The 24,593-nt window shown below is 43.3% G+C and overlaps 1 protein-coding gene across 3 annotated transcripts in view; it reads left to right on the top strand.

The window, feature by feature from the left end:
- RACGAP1 (Rac GTPase activating protein 1) overlaps positions 1-19,297 on the top strand; it is a 35,097-nt gene extending 15,800 nt beyond the window's left edge. For 2 of the 3 annotated variants that reach the window (XM_069230673.1, XM_069230674.1), the window contains exons 5-17: positions 1,534-1,603; positions 2,088-2,141; positions 2,424-2,501; positions 5,481-5,595; positions 6,570-6,700; positions 6,827-6,991; positions 7,361-7,456; positions 8,653-8,851; positions 16,281-16,386; positions 16,628-16,760; positions 16,848-16,983; positions 18,233-18,341; positions 18,653-18,873. In XM_069230673.1, coding sequence (XP_069086774.1) covers positions 1,534-1,603; positions 2,088-2,141; positions 2,424-2,501; positions 5,481-5,595; positions 6,570-6,700; positions 6,827-6,991; positions 7,361-7,456; positions 8,653-8,851; positions 16,281-16,386; positions 16,628-16,760; positions 16,848-16,983; positions 18,233-18,341; positions 18,653-18,728 — 1,468 coding nt within the window. In that variant the 3' untranslated portion in view covers positions 18,729-18,873. Of the gene's footprint in view, positions 1-1,533; positions 1,604-2,087; positions 2,142-2,423; positions 2,502-5,480; positions 5,596-6,569; positions 6,701-6,826; positions 6,992-7,360; positions 7,457-8,652; positions 8,852-16,280; positions 16,387-16,627; positions 16,761-16,847; positions 16,984-18,232; positions 18,342-18,652 lie in introns of all 3 variants that reach the window. The other variant, XM_069230675.1, reaches the window with a different exon arrangement.
- The last annotated feature ends 5,296 nt before the right edge of the window (positions 19,298-24,593 follow it).

Genomic DNA, 24,593 nt, shown 5'->3' with positions numbered 1-24,593 from the left:
CAGGTACATTATTCACTGGCGGTATCTTGATTTTATTTTTATCTATTTTTTGTTTTTGTTGTTGTTGTTTTTTTGTTTTTGTTGTTGTTTTGCCTGAACATGGCTTTGCAGTGCTTTTAAAACTGTTGCACACAGGAAGTAATAAACATAAAAAAATAAAAAATCTGGCAGAGGCCCAAGCTGGAGAAGGGCCTTACTACCAGCCCAGGCCTGCGGCCCCCATGGGAATGCCTCGCAGACCCCTGGGGGGCCGCGGAATGCAGGCTGGGAACCGCTGCTCTAGGAGAACAAGTCAATCAACAGATGGTTTAGACTGATGTGATTGCTTAGCCTTGGCATATGTAACTAAAAAGCCACGTACTTGCTCTTTTACGATGATGCGCTTCCTCACCTGACCATTGCTTCCCCTTGACTTTCTTGAAAGAGTGGCTGGCTACCACTCAGTGCTGCTGCGTTCGACTATTCTATCCTGGTTAGCCAACTTCTCACCCTTGGAACCCCTAATAGTCACATATGTGCAATGGAGCTTCAGCGCTCTGCTCATCCACCTAGGTGTGCCTTATTTTGGGTAAGTTGCCTCTGGGCGTAAAATGTCTTGGAATTATTCCAAGACATACTCTGACTTTTGATCTATGTTAGTCTGTAGCTTAAGTCCCAGCTAATATAGGGCAGAGAGTTAGAAGCAGCCTTTTACTCTATCACCTTGTATTTAAGTAAATGGCTTGGCGAAGCTTGCAGTCTTTGAACTTTGGGGTAGGGTGACACTTCTCTGTGCATATTTTTATGTTCATAGTAAATGCAGAATGTTCAGGTTTGTCCTTATCCTGGCTCGACATGTAGCTGCCACTGCATTCTACTTCATGATCTGAACATCTTCCATATAGTTTTGTGATCTTGCTATCCTAGTACTGCCTTTTGGCTCCAAGGAAAAGGCGAAATTCCCAAGCTGTAAAGCCAAATCAGTCAGAACCGCTACATTTTTTCAAATGTAACAACTTGGTGTTGGTTTGCTGAGTATGTGATGAGAGACGTATTTTAGTATTATTCTTTTTATAGTGCCAGCTGTAGTGCATTTGGGAGCTTCTGCTATTTTGGAGGCGCTGGTGCAGTTTTTTTTCCCTAAAATGTCCAAATATTTTTATGTTGATATATCTTCTTACTGGAGCTTCTTTCTTACCAGTGTCCTTGCAGTTTGAATGTGGACGTGCGTTTTGTTAGGTTGTGTGACATTTTCATTAAGAATTGTAAATCTGTTCTTGAAGAATGTGGCTGTGGTAGGATGATGGATTTGACTATGGAAGCTGAATGTGCAGTGCTCAAATAACTCCAATGCCAATCTGGTTATTTAGATGGCTGATCAGTCTGCGCCAGCATAGTTAAAGGTCCGCTCCCCCATGCACCCACAATGCTGACCACCAAAGTCTGCATCCTGTAACCTGTGAATGTGGCTGAGATCAGACATCCACACATCCCCGGGTTGTGCTAAAGCTATGAAGACTCATCCACTTTTTATCTTCCACTTGTGTTTTTTAGGTTGTCCACAATTGATGAATCTGCCTCCATCCTCTCAGACATCAGTTTTGACAAGACTGACGATTCTGTGGTAAAGTGACCTTTCAATGCATATGGTGGAGTGGGTATGATTCTACTTCTCAATATTATGATGGCACTGGTTAAGGTAGTTTTCAATTTGTACCAGATGACAATTGAATGTACTGTAAAAGGTCACCACTGCAATCAGTGCCTTGCCATCATGTAGTTAAGGAGTAACTCTGGTGTATGAGGATATTATGGTTGAGATTATGTTGCTTCACACGGAGCCTTTAGAGTCATTTTGTGACTTGACAGAAGGCGCTGGTAAAGTGACTTGTGCTTATGATGGCATCTGGTCTCTATGCGTGTGTGACCACAATTAGCTTTGCGGGTTAGCTGGGTCACAGTGTTAAAAAAATCACAGCTGTGACCTGAATCTGACTGACTGTTGCTGACACAGTGGAGGGGGGCATCCTATGTTTCTTTTAGTTGATCTCTAGGATCCTGTCCACTCCTCTCACAATGTATGCTAATGTTGTTTTCTTTTCTTATAGGACTGGGATTCATCTTTGGTGAGGACTGTCCGCTTAAAGAAGCGGGAGAAGAGAGTATGTAATTAATCATATCATTGATCATTTTAATGCATTTGCATGTTACTGTGTGGGCATTGCAGCTGTGGCTGCATGATAGCTTAGTCTCAAACACTCTTGGGCTTGTCCCAGGAAAGGCATTGGTTTAGCACTTGTGCAGTTAATATAAACACTACCAGAAAATCACTTTTTTTTTCACTTTGCTTCTCTGTATGTCCAGCTGATAGGTGTGTATTTGGGTTTTCTTTACTTGGATCCCTTGTACTCTGCCATTACTCTAATTTGTGTTCCTATCTTCAGCGTTCCTCCAGACTTCATACTGAGGGACCCCCCGGACCAGCTAAGAAGACTCGCTCCATCGGAGCTTCTGCAGATCAGGTTTGGCCAATTCACTCATTCTGTAATGTTTTATAATTTGTATTTAAGTAATTCACCGGGGCTGGTGAAAGGTTAGCTGTAAGTGTAACTGTAGTCGTAAATGTGTGGTTCAAACGGAGGGAAAACTTAATTCAAGAAGCAATTTGCATTTCCCATTCATACTGTTGAAACAGTATTTGGTCCTTCAAACCCAGCCCCGTACCCTCCACCTCCATCAGAAAAAAATAATGGACAGGTGATATCAGAAGACCCTTTAACACAGGCAGGGGCATCGTGATGATTGTCTTTATCCTTACAAACGATTATTCCAATGAGTACATATGAAGCTTCTTAATTTTTGTGGACCAGCATAATTGGTATAGCAAAGGTTTCCACCCGCGTCATAAGTTGAATTTTACTTGGAGTGGTTGGTTTCAAAGCCTTTGGCAGCCTTATTTCCAGCAGTGTTCAAATCCCAAACAGAAAGTAGTCTATCATCTGGTTTAGGAATTGTCTGAAAGCCAACAGACAGTACCTAAATTATCTTCTGTGCGCTTATCAACGTAACAGTTGAGAGTTAAAAAAAAAAAAAATATTCTTTTTCTTGTGAGAACCAATAGGGAATAAATCAGCCATTATCTCCTATATTTTCTCTTTAAGTCTTAGGGGGCTAAAGTGTTGGTTTATTAATGTACAAAGCAGGCATGCTCATGTGTTCCTTACATCTTCTCTGCAACAGGGACGCTTTGTCTTTCCTGCAGAAACCTCAACTCTTCAAACACCTCTATACTGTTTCTCATTTTTAAGGGCCTATGCCGGACAGTAAAATCCTTTTAGTACTTTGATGGCTCTGAAGTTGATCCTGTTAGGAATGTCTCTTTAGAGCTTACAGTTGAAGTTGGACCAGATGACTTCCAAAGAGGATGGTTCCTTCCCTGTTCACAGTGGACTTTAGATGCACAGTTTTTTTTTTTTTTTTATTTTTTTTATTTTTTTTTATCTGATTCATAAATGTTGTTTGCAATCGAGTCCATCTGGAAAGCATAGTGTCTCCTCCAGATGTCGGCCACTCGTGTAAAGCATAGTCCAGTCTGCCGACTAGAGGTTAGTGACTGAAACAATGTTTGGCACAACGTCATGTTAGTTGCCAGGCTGTTGCACTTTGAAGTAAGTAAATCCAGCTTGTGCATGCAGAACATTGCTTTTTTGTAGTCTGTATTAGCACTATAATTCCCTGGATAAATGGTACGGTGGGATTTTGTGTGGAATGCTGATTTCTTCTTTAAGCCTTTGGGGTGGTTCCTTGGTCGTGGGTTTTAAACCTCTAGAACAGCAGTTTATAAGCTGTGATCTGGATGCTCCTCTGGGTCTGCAGTGCCTACTCAAGTGGTCCTCCTCTGCTTGAAAATACAGTGTTAACAGAACAATAAATAAAGTGTGTATAAAGAAAGAAGCAACGTTTGGAAAAAAAAAGTTCTGCAAAGGAATTTGAAAGTATGTTTTTTTTTTTTTTTAATGAAATAAAATATTTCTTCACTTGTGTATTTGTTTGAATGCCTGTTTTGTGTACTATTTTACCATTCAAATAATCAAAATTGTTAAGGCCGGAGTCTCTAGATTCAAATAATGACAGTGTGGTTTCCCAGATTCCAAAATTGATTCAGAGGTGGGTCTCGGATTCCATTAAAGAATAAGTGAGGTCCCACAAAAGTCAAACAATTAAGAACCACTGCTCTAGAATTCCCAGAGCAGCTACAGAGATTTACTGAGTCTGTATCTGAGGGGGTCTTTGAGTGTGGGTGACGAAGAGGACTATCTCGGTTCAAATTCTTGTTAATATTCACCCAAAGGTGATCTGAACTCCAGGGTAGGTGGTATAACAATAAAAATAAATGTGGCCATGGGTCCTTCTCGTTCCAAGAGGAATGCCATCATATGTACTTTGAGTGCAAAACCTGAAAGTCTAGAGTCCTCTGAAACTATCAGACAGAGATGTAGACTGAAGCGCCAGTGCTGCCTTCCCTTGTAGAAAATGTGTTAAGGATGATAGAAACCCATCCTTATGACCCGAGGAATTGCTCAACTTTCATGCGAGTTTTTGAGCAGCTGCAAAATGTCCCAACGTTTGAAAGTTTCCAGTGGCCCCAGTAAAGAAGCTGCATGTCCCTATAGTACAGGCACCACTGCATTACAGTTGGGGACAGAGAGAAACAGTGCAGTAATGCACCTAGGTGGAGTGTGCCACAGTGCCAAATATTATTGGAATGTACAACTTGGGAGTGTTATCAATTGGTTTATTCAAACACCTCGGGCAAACCTCTATTGTAGGTCTATATTGCACCTTAGTGCTTTTCCCAGATTGTGTGCCTATTAGCAGAAGAGCACCATGGGTACCATGATGATCCACCACTAACGCCTAGATTCCCAGACTAGGCCTTAAAAAAGCAAGTCACATGGAACAGGAGCCTATGATAAGGAGGCAATTTACCTGCCATTCTAGGCTTGAAGATTAAAGTCATGGAAATTCCATGAAACTCTGGTGTGTGAAGTGTCATCGGTAGGCGGTAGATGTAAGCACTAGGAAGACAGTACAAATATTACAAAATGGATGACTGCTCCAAGTAAATTAAGGTGTACGGGGGGGATAATTCTGAGTGAGGTACATAAACCCCAGCCATGTATGAATGAATTCGGAGTCAAGTTAGTATAGGGTGGAAAGCAACAAAAAAAACTACAATTTGCGGGTCAGTAAGAAGCTTGAATCGAAAGGATTATTTTAGAGTGTGATCTGTGCCAAAATGCTTTTAAGTCGTTTGATATAGGTGAGGGCAGTCCCACAGTCGATGTTAATTTTGGAGGGCGGGTACACTTACTATGAATTGCGGGCTTATAGTATGAGATGAGCGTAAAGCGATCCGGACCTTTCCACGTCTACCCGTGTTTGGCACACGCAGCATTGTTGAAGATGGCACCATAACTTGAACCTTTTCGGTGTTTCAGAATGACTCCATTGTGGCAACAACGACTGTGACGGTTCCAAACAATGGTGGCCCAATTGAGGCTGTCTCCACTATTGAGACTGGGCCATATTGGACCAGAAGTCGGAGGCGAACAGGTGAGTTGAAGGGTTGGATGACGGTTTCAAAGTAGCCTGCAATTAGGAAAAGTTAAACTAAGTTGTTTGACGTGCACAACCCACAGGCTAAGAAAGTCCAAGGGTTCTTCATTGTTGGAAATGGTTTCGGTGTTAGTTTATTCATGTCTCTTAAATCATAGCGACTCTACCCAGATTTTTCTCTAAAAGATTAAACAAATGGGCTCACTCAGTTGAGCACTTTTAGGCATTCCCTTCTGGTTGCTGTATGTGTGTGTATATATATATATATATATATATATATATATATATATATATATATATATATATATATATATATATATATATATATTGATCGTCTGCACTCGTTACATCCTTCAATTCGGGGGCATGTGTTTGCATCTTAAACAAGGGGGACTTTGTGGCTAGTACGCTTCTTCCCTTACCCCTCAGGTTCACTAAATGCACAGAGGTATTTATATTCTTTAACTGAACTATGTTAGTGACACCTGTTGTCCAAAATAAAGTTTATAATGCCTTGATCAAACCATGCGATTCGTGTTATTTTATCTGCCTTGACAGCACACTGCTCTTTGTAGTTTAAGAATGATATATAATAATAACAATATGACCTATTTAAAGAGGCACTTCGACATAATGGATGATGGGTTCAAACGTGAAGGTTTTTCTACCTTTAAAATCTGAGTCAGCCCTGTAGGAATTTTAACCAGTCAGCTGAAAGCTTCTGGGTAAGCTCTTAGTCCACGTATCCTATTGGCTCAGTCTGAGTGATTGAGATGAAATGCTTGTGCAGGCACTTATGTTGCCTATTGAAAGACTTAACACTGGGCAGTGCCAAGATCTGCTATGGGCTTGATGGATTGGGAGGGAAGGAAGTGTGTTTTTTCATTCCATGGCCTGGGTGGGTGGGGATTCATTAACTGTCACAATGAGAATGTGTTTGGCGAATGACTTGCCCTTCTGTTCCCTTTCAGCCAATCTGCAACCCTGGAGCAGTGACTCCACCCTGAGTAGCAGGAATGTGGACTTTAACTCTGCAAGTGACAGCACCAGAACCCCACAGAGTACAGGGGGCATGAGGTTGCATGAGTTTGTATCAAAAACGGTGGGTGTTCAACAAAGGCAGACTTTAATCTTACTGTGTTGTTTCTATGCTTCGCAGAGCACTTTAAAAAGACTGTACACTTTATTTAAAATATTACATACATTTTCTCCTCTTTTCCATGATCAGGTTATCAAGCCCGAGTCTTGCGTTCCCTGTGGAAAGCGTATAAAGTTTGGGAAACTGTCACTGAAGTGTAGAGACTGTCGAGTGGTATCTCATCCAGAGTGCCGTGATCGTTGCCCCCTTCCCTGTATCCCAACACTGGGGGGCACTCCTGTCCGGATTGGAGAGGTACAAAGTTCAGCTGTGTGAATCATTAAGGCCGCCAAAATATGTTTATGCAGGGTCAATAATGTGGGCAGTTTAAAAAAAAAAAAAAAAAAAAAAAACCTGCTTGTGTGACTCTTGCAAGTGTAAAAAAGATGGAAGGTAAGAGAAATGATTCGATTTTGTAATCTTTAGGGTGAATTTGGGAAGCACTGTGAGAGCTGGATGAAGATTAAAGCTATTTGAGTGTTAAGAGCAGCACAGTTAAAGCATCTCTTTTCTTGGCCAAATGAATGGAGTGCTGGGTGTGGGTGAAGAGGGAGTTCACGTCAGAAGTTGCAGGGATTTAAATCCGTGGTACATGGCTTACTAATCTCCTCTCTTATTTTTCAGGGCAGCCTAGCTGATTTTGTGTCCTCCACACCACCCATGATCCCCTCTGTTGTGGTGCACTGTGTCAATGAGATTGAACAGAGGGGACTCCATGAGGTAAGAGATACAGGTGACATTCCTGGTAAGGTGGCTAGTGAGAAAGGAAAGGTAAATGGTACCACGAGTCAGTGGTGTGGAAACCTAGATCAGGTTTGGTGCAGGAACTGATGATTGCCTTTTTGAGTCTCTGAGCTTTTTGTTTGGTCCTAAATCAGTGGAGATTGGACTATGGGGGTAGAATCAGGCTGGCCAGGGACGCTGTGAGATGAATGAGCTTTAATCAGGGGGCTCTGGGAAGAAAGAGAAGGTGAAAGAAGAGCCCTTTATCAGAAGTTGATGGATGACATTAAATTAATGCCAGAAAGGAGGGTTGTGGCAGTCTAGCTTCAAGAAAAGGGGGGGGGGTATGGTTCTCTCTTATTGAAGAAAGATGGGCAAGGGACATGGATGAAGAGGGTTGAACCTGAGATCTGTAAGTCAGAAGTGTGCTTGCCATTTTATGGATGAGATTGGAGGTCTGACTATGGAATTGAAGTCTGTGTTTGGTTGAATGTGGGAGTTTTGAAATGGATATGGTTGGGTAATGGTCTGAACCATGGAGATTTTGAGGATGGTGTCTAGAGATTAATTGATGGCTTGCAGACAAGGTGCCCGGATCTTCAAAGTTGGTAATGGGCGTTGGGGGCAGATCCACAGATTTTTAGATAAAGGGGACTTAATACAGAAGATAGATTGGAGGTGGGTCTCGGCCATGCACCTGTAAAATACAGGAATGGGAAGGAATTACTATAGACCTCTGATAGAAAGGTGGACTGGACTTATGGCTACCAGATGATTACAAAGGTTGTGGTGGCAGTGGACCTCCTGGGGGTGCAGCTATACCATGGTGCTTTGAGATGGAACAGGGAGATGGTTAGAGTTGTGAACTTTGCAGTGGAAGGGTAGGAAGAGAGCCAGACCGGAGATCAAAGAGGGAAGTTTGAACATGGACCTCTGAGTGGTGGACCATAGAAAACATAAGAAAAAAAGAGGATGAACATCCTCTGAAAACAAAAGGTTGGGGCAGAGAGTTAAATGTGGGATCTTTGAGATGGGTTGGTTGAATGACTTGAGGTAGATTTTAGGATACATGGGGATAATAGAGCTGCACAGCAGATGGATAGTAGAGTCTTATTGGGAGGCTTGGACCATATAGGTAAGAGTGGGTTGATGCCATGTGTTGGTTTTTAAGTTTTTCTTTCTTCCCCTGCCAGACTGGCCTTTATCGGATTTCTGGATGCGACCGCACAGTGAAAGACCTAAAAGAGAAATTTTTACGCAGTAAGACTGTTCCTTTGCTCAGTAAAGTAGACGATATCCATGCTGTATGTGGTTTCCTGAAAGACTTTCTGCGAAACCTGAAAGAGCCTCTGCTTACCTTTCGACTCAACAAGACCTTCATGACTGCAGCAGGTAAGCACGTGTCTTCTAAAGAAACCTGTATTCAAACGACATGTCTTCAAATGTCCTCTTTGGGCAGTGAATGCTTGGTGTATTGTGGAAGGCGTTTGGGAACTAATGACATCCGACAATACCCAGAATGGAAATGTTTTAGAACTTTGAGTAAGATAAACAGAATTCTTCCTCCCTGGCAGAAGCTTTTCTTTTCAGTGTAACCTAACTGTCCCTTTACAAATCGCCCTCTCTTCCCACTTCCACTATCTGTTTTCTCAAACTAATCCACGAAGAAATCCACCAGTTCATGATAAATGAGCACATTGGCCTACATTCTATGGAGAGTTGAAAAAGTTAGATCTCTGCTGAATGTTGTTTCTTTCTTTGTTGTCCTGTCTGGCTTGTTGATGTAAAAGCTGCCTATTGAGCCACACCAAGGCTGATGTACCTTGATTCCTACAAGGGAACCTTGCATTGTTTTTATCTACTGGGGAGAGACAGGCATATGTGATGGCGGGGTCTGGAGGAAAGGAATAAAGCATAATGGAGATTTTCTTAGCTTTAGTGAAGGAAAGTCTTGATTTTATTAAAACACGGAGGCGAGTATTATGCTTATCTTCTCTTGCTTTAATTCAAATAGCAGCCAAGAAACTACAAATCCCAGCAGACCCCGCTGGGAAACTACAATAACGAATATGTCATACAATATGTCATAGAGTATGTAACCAATCAGATGCACAGAGGGGTATAAACATATTGGCTGATAGCAACAAGTCCTCTTTTCTTGTAGAGCAGTTAAGATAGTCTGAATAAAGGTATTATCAACAACAAAATAATACATGCCAATATGAATGAAAATAGAGCCTCCAAACGATAGACAACATGAATAGTCTTTTGATCCAAATTGGGAATGAAGAGGTCTTGGAATAGAGTTGTTTCATGAGTCGGAGAAGATGCCGCTTGCGGAGTATCCTGGTAGGATGAAGGCAGGATCTTAAGTTGGCTGGTTGGTAGTGGAAGTTGTACCTAATGAGAATAAAGGGAGGGTTAATAATGGACCCAAAGCGGTGGGATAATACTCGCCTCCGTGTTTTAATAAAATCAAGACTTTCCTTCACTAAAGCTAAGAAAATCTCCATTTTATTACAAGCACGGAGGCTCCTATTATGCTTAGTTCAAAGCATAGAAATTATTGAATTAGCTACATGGGATACAGGCTTGCAATAAAAGGTTCTAAAAGTTGAGACATTTGACCAATCAGCGGACTTGAGGATGTCCCCTAAGCTCAAACCTGTCCAAAAGGCTTTGGAAGCCATAGCTCCTCTGGTAGAATGGGCACCGAAAATGGAGGTGTTAATGCCAGCCAATTCCATCATCCATTTCACCCATCGTGCTAAAGTAGTGGAAGTTACAGGTTTATGAGGGGGTCTGAAAGAGACGAGGAGTTGAGCTTCAGAAGACTTCCTCAAATCCTTGGTTCTAAAAATGTATTCCTTCAAGCAATTTCCTACACATAAGTTAACATGCTCAGGAAAGTAAGGATAAAAAACAGACATTAAATTAGTTTTTGTTCGTTTTTGTACCTGAAAGAAAACACCTTGAGGGGTATACTGAACTGAGGTCACATCTAGAGCTCTAACATCAGAAATACGTTTTAGAGACACCAGACAAAGAAGCATGGTTAATTTAGCAGAAAGCAACTTTAGAGATAAAAGGGAATTAGGCGGTTGAGATAAGAAAAATCGTAGCATTACATTAACATCCCACATGAAATTGTACTTCGGTAAAGGAGGTTTGGTAAAACGGATTCCTTTCAATAAACGACAAATCAGAGGATGTTCACCGACAGGTTTATTGTTTACTCTGTCATGTTCCGCTGAAATAGCCGACCTGTACATGTTGACCGTTCTGTAGGCCTTTCCTTGGGCTGCCAAGGAAGCTAAAAAATTTACAACTAGGACTACATCTGCTGAAAAGGGATTGGCACCCCTGAGCAGACACCAATTATGCCAGACAGACCATGCTGACTTGTAAGCTTTGGTTGTGCCAGGAGCCCAGGCCTGTCGTATGAAGCTTGCAGCTTCCTGCGAAATTCCTGGGGTTCTCCAGGCAGACCCGAAACCATCCAAGAAACTAGGTGAAGGGATTGACTGATTATTAGGTCGTGGGGATGACCTTGAGGATTCAATAATAGAGATGGGAAACTTGGAAGAAGAACGGGGAGATCTATAAGTAGCTCGAGGGCTAACGGGAACCAAGGCTGACCTTGCCAGAGGGGGGTAATCAAGAGGATTCTGGTGGATTGACGGCGAACCTGCGCCAAAACCCTGGAAATCATTATGAAAGGAGGAAAAGCATAGTTGATTTGATTGGACCAGTCCTGTTGGAAAGCATTGGTGGCCAAAGCCTGGGGGTCTGGACGCCAGCTGTAGTACCGAGGGATCTGGCTGTTTAAACGAGAAGCAAAAAGATCGACCGAGAAGGGACCGAATTTGGAAGAAAGAGCGTTGAATACTGAGGGGTGAAGACGCCAATCGCTCGAATCTTGGAGATATCTGGAACACCAATCTGCGATTGTGTTCATCTCTCCTGGAAGATACTCTGCTCAAAGCGAAATCTGATTTTGGAGACAGAATTCCCATAGGCTCTTTGCTAGCTCGGCCAGGGGTTTTGACCGAGTACCTCCAAGATGATTTATGTAACGAACCGCAGAAAGGTTGTCCATCCGGAGGAGAATAGAACAGCTTACCCTGTCTTTGGCGAAGGTTTGGATCGCAAAGGAACCTGCAAGAATCTCTAAACAATTTATGTGCAGATATGACTCCTCTCTTGACCATAAACCTCCAGTCGAGAACTGATCGCATCTTGCGCCCCAACCAGTCCGACTTGCATCGGATTCTAAAACAAGATCTGGTGCTGTAGAGAATATTGCCCGGCCATTCCAAGCATCTAGATGATCGAGCCACCATTGAAGTTCGATCCGGGATTCGTGATCCAGCAAGATTAGGTCTTCGTAAGTAAAGCCCTCTCTCAGATGTCGGATTTTTAGACGCTGGAGTGCTCGATAATGAAGGGGACCTGGAAATATAGCTTGAATGGATGATGCTAACAGACCAATTATCCGGGCGAGACCTTTGATCGTAAGTTGTGATTTGCTGAGAACTAAGTGTATTTCTTTCTTGATATGGGAAATTTTTTGGGCCGGAAGATGAAGAGTAGCCTTGATAGAGTCTACGAGAAACCCCAAGAATTCCATGTGATGAGATGGAATGAGGTTGGATTTGTCGTTGTTTATCAGAAAACCTAACTCTTGAAGAAGAGAAACTAACATGTCCACATGTTGTATGAGAGTGGATCTGTCCTGGTGAAGGATTAGGAAGTCGTCTAAGTATACGATAATTCTGACTCCCTGAGCTCGTAGATGAGTTATGACTGGTTTCAACACCTTGGTAAAGCACCAAGGAGCCGAGGAGAGGCCAAATGGAAGACATGTAAATCGATAAAATTGGCCGTTCCACTGAAATTGTAGAAACTTCCTGAAGGAGTAATGAATGGGAATGGAAAGGTATGCATCCTGTAGGTCTAAGCGGACCATCCAATCGTTTGTTAACAACGAATCTCGGAGATGGAGAATAGATTCCATCTTGAAATGGTGATAAACGACAAAATTGTTGAACAATTTGAGGTTTATCACAGGACGAAATTTCTTGTTCTTCTTTTGTACGAGAAACAAAGTGCTTGTAAAGCCTGAAGGGTGAGGAGCGCATGGCTCTATCGCATGCTTGAGGAGTAAAGAATGAACCTCGCGAGAAAGAAGAGTGTTTTGCTGTTCGGAAAACTTTAAGGGTTTTGGATGATGATGTTGGAAAGGAATCGAGTAGAGTTCTATGTGATATCCTGAAATTGTCTGCAGGACCCAAGGATCTGCGGTTAGAGACCGCCAATTTATCACAAACAAAGCCGTCCGGCCTCCCACCAACAATGAGCCACAAGGAGGAACGCTTACCTGCGTTTTGGGAGCCTCTGGACCTGAAGCCACGTCTGAAGGAGCGATACCTTTGTGGATAGAACTGTGGCTTGTACTCCTGAGGGTATGAAGAGGAGCCTCTGGTCTGATTGACCGCACCCCTCTGGGTGTAGCGGCCGGCAAAGCGGCTCCTGCCTTTGCCGGCTCTTCCAAAAACACGGGAGTGAAAGATTTTGTTCATGGAAGACTGCGCCTTGTCCATTGAAGCAAAAGTTTGAACATATTTGCTGAGTTCTTTGAGGAAAGAGTCTCCAAACAGCAAACCGTTGGCTTCTGGACCCGTCTCCTTGGTTGCGAGAGAATTGAGTTTAGGGTCGATTTTAAGGAGTAGACTCTTCCGCCTTTCCTGTGCCATAGAGGCGTTAGCATTTCCAAGAAGACATATCGCCCTTTGGGCCCAATTAGAGAGTACAACCGGATCCACTTTCTTGCCCTCCATTCTAGCCTCTTCTGCTAGATCCAAAATTCTAGTGAGTGGACCGGAGATATCCAGCAGCCTGTCCTGACAGTTGGTCCAGGCTCTGTCCACACCTTTTTTGGGATCTTTCCCAAATTTTGTGAAAAACATTATGATATTTGGATCAATGGCCGGAGTATTAGTGATGTTGTTCGGTAGTGAAGGCCTGGGGCACTCAGATTTGAGTCTGTTACGTACCAGTTTCTCTAGAGGTTGACGTAAGTTCTTAAGTACGTATTCCGATACATGATCACAGGGAGTCCATTCAGTGGAATTTGGGTGACGGATAAGGGATGGGTCAAACATCGGTTGGCCCGCGAAGTCCACTAAGGTATTTTTTAATTTTGTTTGAGAAGACTCTCCCAGTTGACTCAGAGAAGTTTTACGCCTCTTCTCCGTAGGCCCTGGCCAGATCATTATGTCTGGATCCTCCTTATCCGAATCTTTATCCGAATCTGAATCACCCATGTCATCATCAGTATCTCCCAGATTAGTGATCTGTATAGGAAAGGAAGTGCTAGGGGTGGAAGCCTGGTTAGAAACTTTTTTAGCCGGAGAGTCGGAGTCATCCTGAGCCTTGTCTGCCTTTCTTTTTTTGGATTTAGAAGGCGAGGCTGAAGAGATTAACTTTCTAATAGAGGCCTCAAATGTTTTAGAAACCCCCGAGATTGAAGCAGAAACCGCTTTCTGGACCGAATCTTTAATAAAAGAGTCCAAATCTTCCTTGAATTGCTGAGCGTCATCCTCTTCTGAGTAATTTTCCATATTCAGAGGAAAAAAATTGTAAATATGATATTCCGAATAAATAACTAAAATTTCCCTTTCAACAGGTTAAATAAATAAATGAAAGAACCAACCGTGAAATAAAGTGCTTGTATTGAGAAAAAACGGTGTTTGACAAGCCCAGTAGAGTGCACTATGACGATGTCGTAGAGGTTTAAAACCTTTCCAAACGTAAAGGCGCGACCGCAGCCAAAGAAAAGGACGAAGAAACTTGAGCCAAAGGAGCGCTGCCGAACGCGTGTACGCTGAAGCAATGCCGCGGAGAACAGCCGGCAAGCCTCAGCTGAAGAGAAAAACAGCTGATCTGACGCGCGTTCAGCTGTCAGAAGCTTCGTCCGCTCGCTTGAGAGGAATGCGGCGGATAGAGCGTGCGCGCGCGCCCCAGGCGTTCAAGTTAGAACGTTGGGGTGCGAAGCGAAGGGAAAGGAATTTCCCAAATATTCAGGAGAAAACGGAATGATACGGAATATAAGAAGACAAAACAACATACATTAAGTGGAAACCTCGAACAAACTATGCCCAGGTTAAATATATACACGCAAAACGAACATTAATAAATGAGTAGAAGATAGTACTTATCTTGACTGCTAGCAGCAAGAAAAGAGGACTTATTGCTATCAGCCAATATGTTTATACCCCTCTGTGCATCTGATTGGTTACATACTCTATGACATATTGTATGACATATTCGTTATTGTAGTTTCCCAGCGGGGTCTGCTGGGATTTGTAGTTTCTTGGCTGCTATTTGAATTAAAGCAAGAGAAGATAAGCATAATAGGAGCCTCCGTGCTTGTAATAAAATGTAACGTGACTTCCACATCACATGCACAGTACTGTTTATATAGTGAACTCACTCTTGCGCTCTTTCTCTCTCACTCGCTCTCTCTATTACCTAGTGGAGGTCGCCACTAGGTTGTAGTTAGGACCTAGTTTCTATTTTTTTTTTTTTTTTAACTTGGCAATATTTTTGGAGCCGCTTGATGAAACGTTTCCCCAAAAATTTGGATTTCACGTTGGCTGCTGTTTGGAAAGTTTCAGGGTGATCTGTCAACCGGGGGCTGAGGAAAAAAAGGGGATAGGCCCCAAAAAAAAGCATTTCCAACCTCCCTCGGGTGTTAAAGAAACCATAGAAATTCGCCTGTTATAGTTATCTCAAATAACTATAACTCGTGCCCCCATCATGCAGCTTTTTCTCCAAAATGTTACGGCAAATATTACATTGATAATATCAGTGATGTTACCAAAGTTGTCATGAGTGCCATAATTTGTGGGGTCATTAGCAGTGCATGGCGAGGGTGCACGTAATAGTTACCTGTTTATAAGTGAATTGTTATGTTTTTTTTTTTTTCATAATTCTTTTTTCCTAACTATAACATCCCTGTAAACTTTTTTTTTTTTTTTTGTCTGAGATATATATCTAAGTCATGAATGCAAACAGAATTGTTATCTCCTGCTGTACATACCCTTTTTTTTTTTTAGATGCTCACTGCAAACCTCCATTTTGGCTGGCCTCTCCTTTGTAACTATCTTTGCCTGGCTGTCTCCTTCGCTCTGGTCTTCTGTGTTCTTTGCTTGTTTAGATATTGGAGTAAAGGCAAATTACTTCACTATATTAAGTCTGCTGACCTGATGACTCAATTGAAACCATCTGAATGCTTGCAGATGTCCACTGGTTACAGGTCTTAGTAACGTTTTGATATATTGGATTTAAAAGTGGATTGTGCAGATGGCTTTTAAAAGAGGAACTCCCTTTCACTGGTGATGTTGTCCGTGTGCTTTTGTACCCTGTGATTTAGTTGGATGAGTTGGGTTCTTGTCTCCTGTGAAGGCTCCTTTGATAGACATACAGCAATCACCTAAATTGAAATGTATCCGTATCTTGTGAACTGGTTCCTTGACGCCATAGTGCACAGCTGAGGGGGGTGTGTGTGTGTGGGGGGGGGGGTGTATGTGTGTGTGTATGTATTTGTGTGTGTGTGTGTGTATATATATATATATATATATATATATATATATATATATATATATATATATATATATATATATATAATCTCACTTCATCTTTTATAGTCATCAGTTGATTTCTGTGACAAGAAAAATGTTTTCCATAAGTAACCTAAACCGTTTTAATATTGAGCTCAATAACCAAGAGGAGAATTATCTGACCTCTGCTTTTACAGAAATCGGTGACGAGGATAATAGCAAAGCTGCTATTTATCAGGCTGTGGATGAACTTCCCCCTGCGCACCGGGATACCTTGGCGTTCCTTATGATCCACTTACAAAGGTATGTGAAAAGTCACCTGCAGATGGGAAAGGTGCAGTGGTGAGGGCTCTACCCTTTATATTGATTATCGGTGGACCTTGTGCAAGGGTCGTCTTTCTCTGTTGAGCGCTGATGTGGAACTTTCAAAGAATCTATTTTTCATTTTGTTTTAAAGCTGACTGTTCCCGGTTTTTATCTTGGTATACCGTGGATTGATTTTCTGGTGGTCTCTCAAAAAAACCTGCTTGTTATTTTTGTCTAGGGTTGCCCAGAGTCCACACTGTAAGATGGATATTACTAACCTAGCCAAGGTCTTTGGGCCCACACTTGTCGCACATGCTGTGCCGGACCCTGACCCGATGACCATCCTGCAGGACACCAAGAGACAGCCCAAGGTAAATTTGCTGGGTATACATTACTGAGTTAAAACATTAAATTGTAGATGCACTCTAGCTTTTGTTACTGTTTGCTTTCTTCCCAAGGTGATTGAGCGCTTGCTTTCGTTGCCTGTGGAGTACTGGAGCCAGTTCATGATGGTGGAACAGGAGAACATGGACCCAAGTCACATCATAGAAAACACCAATGCTTACAATACACCAGGCACACCAGACATAAAAGGTAATGCAGGATGTTTATTCTCACAGAAATCCTCACAGCTCTGAATGTTCTCGGTCTTGGTTAACAGAGAAGCTCCACTTTCCTCCTAATGGGCCGTATTTCATACACTGCTTTTATCCCAGTGGGTACAGGGACTCTCGTTGCCCTCTGGTCTGTGGCACGGATACCGTGCACCCTGTTCCAAGGTGCCTTCCTAAAAAGGGTTAGTGGCCTTTGGCTGGTGTTTTCCGACTACTCCATACTTTTGGAACCTTAACCTAGTATCAGTTCAGACAGGTAGTGCCAGTTCCTGTTGTTGCAGCCATCTGTTTGCAAGGAATATCTTCAGATATTATTTGTATCTTAAGTCACCTACTCTCGGGCCACTAACTGGCTCGGTAGTAATTGAGCCGTATAATTATGATGGCTTTTCTTGTACGTTGAAGCAAGCAGAGCATCTTCTAGGCTAGAAGTCTTGAGTGCAGTAATGTATGTTGTAGAGAAACCTGTTTTTTTCATTGTGATTGTGTTCATCGAGAAGTACCACTAGGCTACAGATTAAAGTGAAATGTTTAACATTTCTCTCATGAAAGCTAACCTTTAATGCTATATGTCGGTAGTAAAAAAAAAAAAAAAAAGGGGGCCCCTGCAGTATCATCTGAAGGCAAACTTTGCTGAGCACAGTAGTCCTGCATTAAGGACATGTTTTTTTCTTACATCCGTGTTATTCGAAGTAGAGTTCAGTAATCTATGAATAGTCTTGCAGTGCTGGATTACCACCCCGTTATCGAAACCTTGACTACGTAGACTGTTTATTATTGGTCACCTTACCACCCAAGTTATGTGCCTAAGACAATAACTTGGTGGTTGGACAGGTTCATCTGCATATATGACCAGTGGCCATATCTTGTCTTTGAAGAAAATAAATCAGAAAAAAGTATTTAATTGAAAGATCAAATTAATCTCATCTAGTGGTAATACCTACTCTGCTCATTGTCAGCCTTAGATAATTATGGTCCTAGGGTTTCTAAGACCGACTCGCAAGTTACAGAATGGATTATGAAGATTTTGCCTTAGCTCGTCCACGTAATATTTCAATGAATGTACTAATTGTTTTTGGTGTCTGCAGCATTTCATCAGTGATGGAAGCTTGGGCAAGAGTCCTGCTTTGGTTTTGATGTTTGTGTTGTAGTACCATGGGTTCACTTTCTCCTTTGTCTTTGTTTTCATGGGAAGGGTGTTTATTTTTTGTCTACTTGTTATCTTGTAGGGAGCCTGTTTGGACCAATCACTACCCCAGAGCAGCAACTCTCCAAGACCCCCTCGTCCAGCTCATTGTCCCAGAGGGTGCGGTCAACCCTTGGCAAAACCACGCCCAAGTAAGTTTCTTGTCCATTGTAAATGGCACGTCATATGTAGAAGAACAGCTATCTTCCTTCGCCTGTGGATGGGAATGGTAGCTTGTTTAGCTGTTCCATGCTGAAGATCAACTTTCTCTGTGCAGTGATTGTGGGAAGTGTTGGTACTACACCTGTGTGTATCTTCCTCTCAAGTAATACTTTCCCGTCGTCTTCCTCTTGAATCATTAGCAGGTTTGCTCTTTGGGTACCTTTTCCAAGAGGATACTTTAAAAAAAAGGTTGATGTGTACACACTTTTCTTAATTATTCCGTTTGTTTCCCTCATACTAGGTTTGGGAGCAAAAGCAAGTCTGTGACCAGCATTGGCCGTCCTGGAAACTTCTTTGCCTCGCCCATGCTGAAGTGAGCTGTTGGCAATATTTAATATTTCTGTAACCTATTCCACGACTAGAGCGATGGACTGTACCAGAGGCTCACTCCAGGCCTGCTATACTCCTGCTGTTTTTGGACCGCTTTTAATCACTAGTTGCTGCAAACAATGTAAAAGACATAGATTTTAAACCCTTGATGGCTAGTCCTATTTTAAGCAATAATACAGACGTTATAGATTCTATTTAATGTTTATAGTTTGCCATGTGCCCCTTCACTTGACATGTTCCGGTTGTGCCCAACTGGCATTACATTGTCACCCTTCATTGCGATGGACTCCTGTAACTTGCATTTCCTACCCTTTCATCTCACTTTCTCTGCATGAGGCTGAAAAGCTTGGCTGTGAGAAACATGCATGCAGTGTCTCGGACCTCCTTTGCCTCTAACGGTACCAGCTATTCACATTCTTCCCCCCTTTTATTATATGTTTTAAAGACTTACACTTATTATGGGACATATGTAAATAGAAAATGGTTTTGTATTTATTTTGCTTCAGAATTTGTATTGTAACTTAGAGTTCCACTAAAGCTTTTGTTTTTAAATTGAGTGTGTGGTGTTCACAGACAGTACTACTTGTAAGAAAGGCAGCATGTGGGGGAGGGGGTGGAGTGCACATTGCCACCCTTTGTAAAGAGGTAGCCATTGTACCATTAAGGGCATGTCACATTTTCTGACAAGTCATTTTTTCTGGCTTGTACTGAAATCATATCCACCTTTCAAGGTCTCAAGTAGCCTTAGTGCTAAGGAAACTATGAAGTGTTTACCTCCAGAACGAGCTTCGATAGAAGACTGCACTGGTGTGACAGAAATCTAACCCATACTGAGCCGACTGAGTAGGACAGGCGATCACTTTTTTAGTACGTTTTGAGATAGGTCTCGTAGGTGCAAGACAAAAGAATGGAAGATATTGCACTTCCTCCTGCCTGTGTGCAGGTGAAACGAATGTTTCTGTAACTTAAAAAAAAAAAAAAAAAAAAATGTTTACTGCCACCCAAAAAATTGTTCATTTCATGACACAAACTTGTACCCATTAACAATCTCATTGTTGCTAAAATGTATAGTTAAAAAAACACTTATATACACACTTAAAGGCTCCATTCATCCAACGGTGTCTAAATCCCCTAATACCTCCCCGCCCCCAAGGCACCACCACCACCACCACCACCACAATGGTTCCAGTATGATAGTCCACAATTGTTTGCAAGAGGGCTGTACTCTGCATCATGTCAGTGAGTGCCGTTGTGCTGTGCTATTTCTGACTTAGTCCTAGGTGGGAGTACTGGCCTCATTCTAGGTAATGGCTAGGTTAAGTAAACGCCAGACACTGAGTGCATTTTTCTGTGGCGTGTTCTACCACGCCGGGGACTCCGTTGGTATCATACAATGTGCTAACTGAACTAAGATGGCAGTATATAATGGCTCTTGGAGCGAATGAAGAATGTGAGTTACATGACCTCTATTGCCTATGTGGCTTTCAGACTTTCAATCTTTTCATATGTTTAGATAATTGTCAGAATTGACAAATTGACTCAAAATCCAAAACAGGGAATTGTTCTTAGGAGTAACCTGTAGTTTTTCTAATGGGATCTTCAGGGCTTTATTGGAAGAGGTAAATCCATGTCTTCGCCCCCTTGCCCCCCCCCCCCCCCCCCCCCACCCCCCCCCCACCCACCCAATCCAGATCAAGGGCCTCTCTTCCCATCCATGCTTTTTTTTTATTTATTTTTTTAACTTTCACAAATTTCTATTCTTTTCAAAGAGTACAGTTGACTCGGACCAAAACTAATGTGTATATGTCAATAAACGTACATCATATAGACTTCTATATGTTATTGTAGAATTCAATAATTTATCAGTAATGTTTGCCGTGTTGTGGTATAGAGGCAATGTTTAAGGCTGTACTGCCCTTTTAAGTTGTGAAAACTCTAACTGTGCTTTTAGACTTCTTGGTTGCACATTTTTGTCCACTTTTGGTGGCAGGAGTAACACTGTCAGTAAAGATTCGCCTTAGATTTTGTTCTTGAAACGTTCTGGTGTGATGTGTTGAATTTTCCAGTGTGTCTAAGAAGAAATAGATGTGATAGACAAAGTATTTGAAAAATAAATTTGGACCTTCATCAGAGACTATTAAGCTAGGTTTAGTGTGGTGTCCCAGAAGGGAAGCGGGGACAGGAAAATGTTTTCTTGCCTTTTAGGAGAGCACTTTCTTTAAATGGCGTAACTGTTTGGATCACATTGTGGTCATGGTGGTTTAATCTTACGTAGATATAGGTCATGTTTGTTCCAGAGCAGTTTAGATGGATGTATTGAGTGAGTTTTCAAGTAAAGCATAATTGTCAGCACTAGTTTAAGTACGCTCGACAGCGAAGTTCAGTTCAAGGTAAGTTTATTCTTATCGTAGTAGACCCTGACACGAAGCACAGTTCCGCCGTCCTGCTCCTCCCTTGTCTCTCCGACCGCCAACTCCCCGAACCTCCGTGACAGTACTCGAACTCAGTAACAACATAATCCTTGTAGTCCCTGAGCACGATCACAGCATCCTTCTAAAGCAAAGCCATATATATATATATATATACCGGCTAATGGATTCTTCATGTTTCATTCAGATGGTTTGTTTTTGACAAACACAGGCTGTGATAGATGAATTCATAGAAGTTCTGGTTATTTAGAAGACGAGAAAGCATTTGCTACAAATATACATAGGGTTAGCGTGGTGTAATTTAATAACCCTAACTGAATTAGATTTTTTTTTTTTTATCGGTTGTTCTACTACACCCCAAAATGTTTTGACCTGTGCACACTTCTACAACATGAGGCTCGTCACCTTTCTCTTCCCCCAAAGTTCTGAAATGTGTTAATTTAACAAGCCCAACTTGTGAAGTTTCAGTTGTCAGAAGCTCCCTTTGGGTTAATCTAGATTGAGATCCTGGAGAAGGGGGGTCATTTTGACTGTAAGAGTTCCAGATCATGGCCCCCAAGGGGGACTAGGAACTGTCGGCTTGTTAGCTTTAAATTTTTAAGTATTCTTTTTGTTTGTTATTGCTAGTTATAATGTGTGTTTAATCTAGGAGGTAGGGAAAATGTGCGTATTTTGCTTTTGTTCAGTTCTCACAAAATTGCATGAGATGCAAATCAGTAATTTCCTGCTGTAGTTTAAGGTGAACTGCATCCTCGTTTCCTTTTTTGGTGTGTGGTTACATTTAAGCAATAGCACTGCTGACAGCTGCTCCTGCTCTGTTTCTGTACGTTAGAAAACCTAATTAAGGAAATCTGATAGACTTCTAGCTGCAGATTCCTTACCTTAGAATTCCCTGGCGTCTGCTTCAAATCCAGAATTTTTCTGCTGAACAGTACCTTGCGTGTGCTGTCGGGTGGCATCGTTCGGATCCGCATGCGTTGTCCAGCTCTGCGTGGCGTCAGCGTCGTTGGAGCCGTCTGACATCATGGTTGTCCATATAGACGCCACCTCCGCGCACGTATTTCAGTTCTTTTACTTCCGTGCCGGTTAAGCACAGATCAGGATTAGAGCTACCCTTTCTTCGAACATCGAGGTGTTTTTCAGCTTTTTGACTGTTTGAAGTCATGTCTTCGAGATAGACTGGGTTCAAGCCGTATGGTGCATGTCATCGCACCAGGTCGGTGACTGACCCGCATCGAGTTTGCCTTTGGTGCCTCGAAGGATCACGACTCCACCTCATGCTCCGACTGTTGGGCCATGGCTTGAAGGCCTTAAGGGAGAGAACCCTCAAGCTTCTTGCTGCCGGACAGCTGTCTTCGGCCGGAGCGACACCGAGGAGGTCACGGTCCCGCAGTAGGAGGAGGTCGCAGCACCCTTCACGGAGCCCCAAGTCCTCTTCTTCGCAATCGAGGTCGTCTGATCATTCAGGTAAGAGGCACAAGAAGTAGTCCAAGTGGACTTCAACTTTGCCACGCCTGTCGGCTGACAAGTCATGTAGGGAACGTCGACATTCAGAGCGCGGTTCTGTGGAGCTGTCGCCAGGGTCGACTCAGTGTCTTCACCCTTTTCCAAGGACCGGGGTGACCCCCACTCTAATAAAAGAATTTTACAAGGCCATGTGTCTCGGTTTTGAGCGAGCTGCACCCTCTGGTGGGTCTTCGGGCTCTGTGTGGTCAGCAGGGGCCCATTTGGGTTCGACGTCGGTGGCTTTGGTCTCTGTGCCATTGGGGACCCCAGGATCCGGTGGTAGCCCCATCCTCATTCTGGATGAGCCGGAGCGACGTCGTAGGACGCAGACTTTGGTGCCGATTCGGCTCAGAGCATTGTCTGATCATTATTCAGAACTGCCAGGCACAGGAGAGGAATGGGAGTGGTCTGAGGACCCTTTGGAATATGACCTGGAACAGGACTGGTATGAGGATCTAGGGGAGGCCAGTGGATTGGACACATCTCCAGATACTGGTATGCTCTCTCCTCCTAATGTGGCTACGGAGGAGGGAGCGTCTTATGCTATGGTGGTGCGTAGCGCAGCTGAGGTCTTGGACCTAGACTTGCCTACGGTGCCAGTCGGGACGAATCTCCTGATCGAGTTGCTTCAACCGGGGGTGACAACATCAGAGCTGATGTTGCCCTTGAATGTGGCCCTAAAAGACTATCTTCTGCGTACATGATCCAAACCCAGCACAGGGGCTCCTGTGAATAGGACGGTTGGCCACCGCCATAGGCCTGCTCTGAGCGACCCTAGTTTCCTGACCCAGCAATTCCCCCCCAATCCCAGAGAGCTTGGTGGTCCAAGCCTCTACTTCCCGTGGTGCCTTCCCTTCCGCTCCCCCGGATAGGGAATCGAAGAGGCTGGACCCGCTTGGAAAGAAAATGTGTTCTTCCACCAGCCTGGCATTGAGGTCTGTAAAGACCTCTTGCCTATTGGGCCATTTTTCCCATACTTGATAGGATACAGTGGCGCAGGTGCTGCCCCAGGTCCCGGAGGGCGTACAGGACACGCTCACCCAGGCTGTCAAGGATGGGAGCGATGCAGCCAAGTTTACGATCAGGTGTGGATTGGACACGACAGACTCGCTGGACAGAGCGATTTCATAGTCCGTGGCCCTACATAATCACGCCTGGCTACGTTCAACTGGCTTTTCTGGGGATGTCCAGTCAAGTTTGATGGACATGCCTTTTGATGGCTCTCGCCTCTTTGGTGAGAAGGCAGACTCCGCGCTTGAGAGTTTCAAGGATTCTCGAGCTACGGCCAGATCCTTGGGCCTTTCAGCACCAGCACGACAGCAGTCTGTCGTTTGCCCCTTTCGAGGCTTCGGAAGGGGCGTGTTTCCACGCCAGCCACAGTTTAGCCACGTCCTCAGGCTTCACAGCATCCCGGAGGAGGATGTGGTTGTGGTACCATCCGGCCCAGAGTGTGGCCAGAGGTCACATACCAGCCAGCACCCCCTCCACTGCACCCAAGCCCTCCTAGTGTGGTTCTGCAGGACCACGTCCATCCAGTTGGAGGGAGGATTCAATTTAATCTTCCTCACTCGCTTTCCATCACAACGGACAAATGGGTTCTGCAGATCATACGGAAGGACTATTCCCCTTCCCTTCCAGTCTTTCCCCACCCTCTATCCCTCCGACAAAAGAACGGCTCCTGGAGGATCATTTTTATTTTGCTCCACGAGGAAGTTACGGTCTTCTTGGCCAAGGAAGCCATAGAAAGGGTCCCAATGTCAGAAGTAGGCAGTGGGGGGTATTCCCGGTACCTTCTGATTCCCAAAAAGAACATGGGCCTTCGCCCTATCCTGGATTTAAGGGACGTCAATCCCTTCCTCAAGAAGGAGGAATTCAAGATGCTCACTCTTGCTCAGGTCTTGTCTGCCCTAGATCAAG

Source organism: Pleurodeles waltl, chromosome 4_2 (assembly GCF_031143425.1).
Source record: "Pleurodeles waltl isolate 20211129_DDA chromosome 4_2, aPleWal1.hap1.20221129, whole genome shotgun sequence".
Lineage (NCBI taxonomy): Eukaryota > Metazoa > Chordata > Amphibia > Caudata > Salamandridae > Pleurodeles > Pleurodeles waltl.
This window is presented reverse-complemented; position numbering and strand designations above follow the sequence as displayed.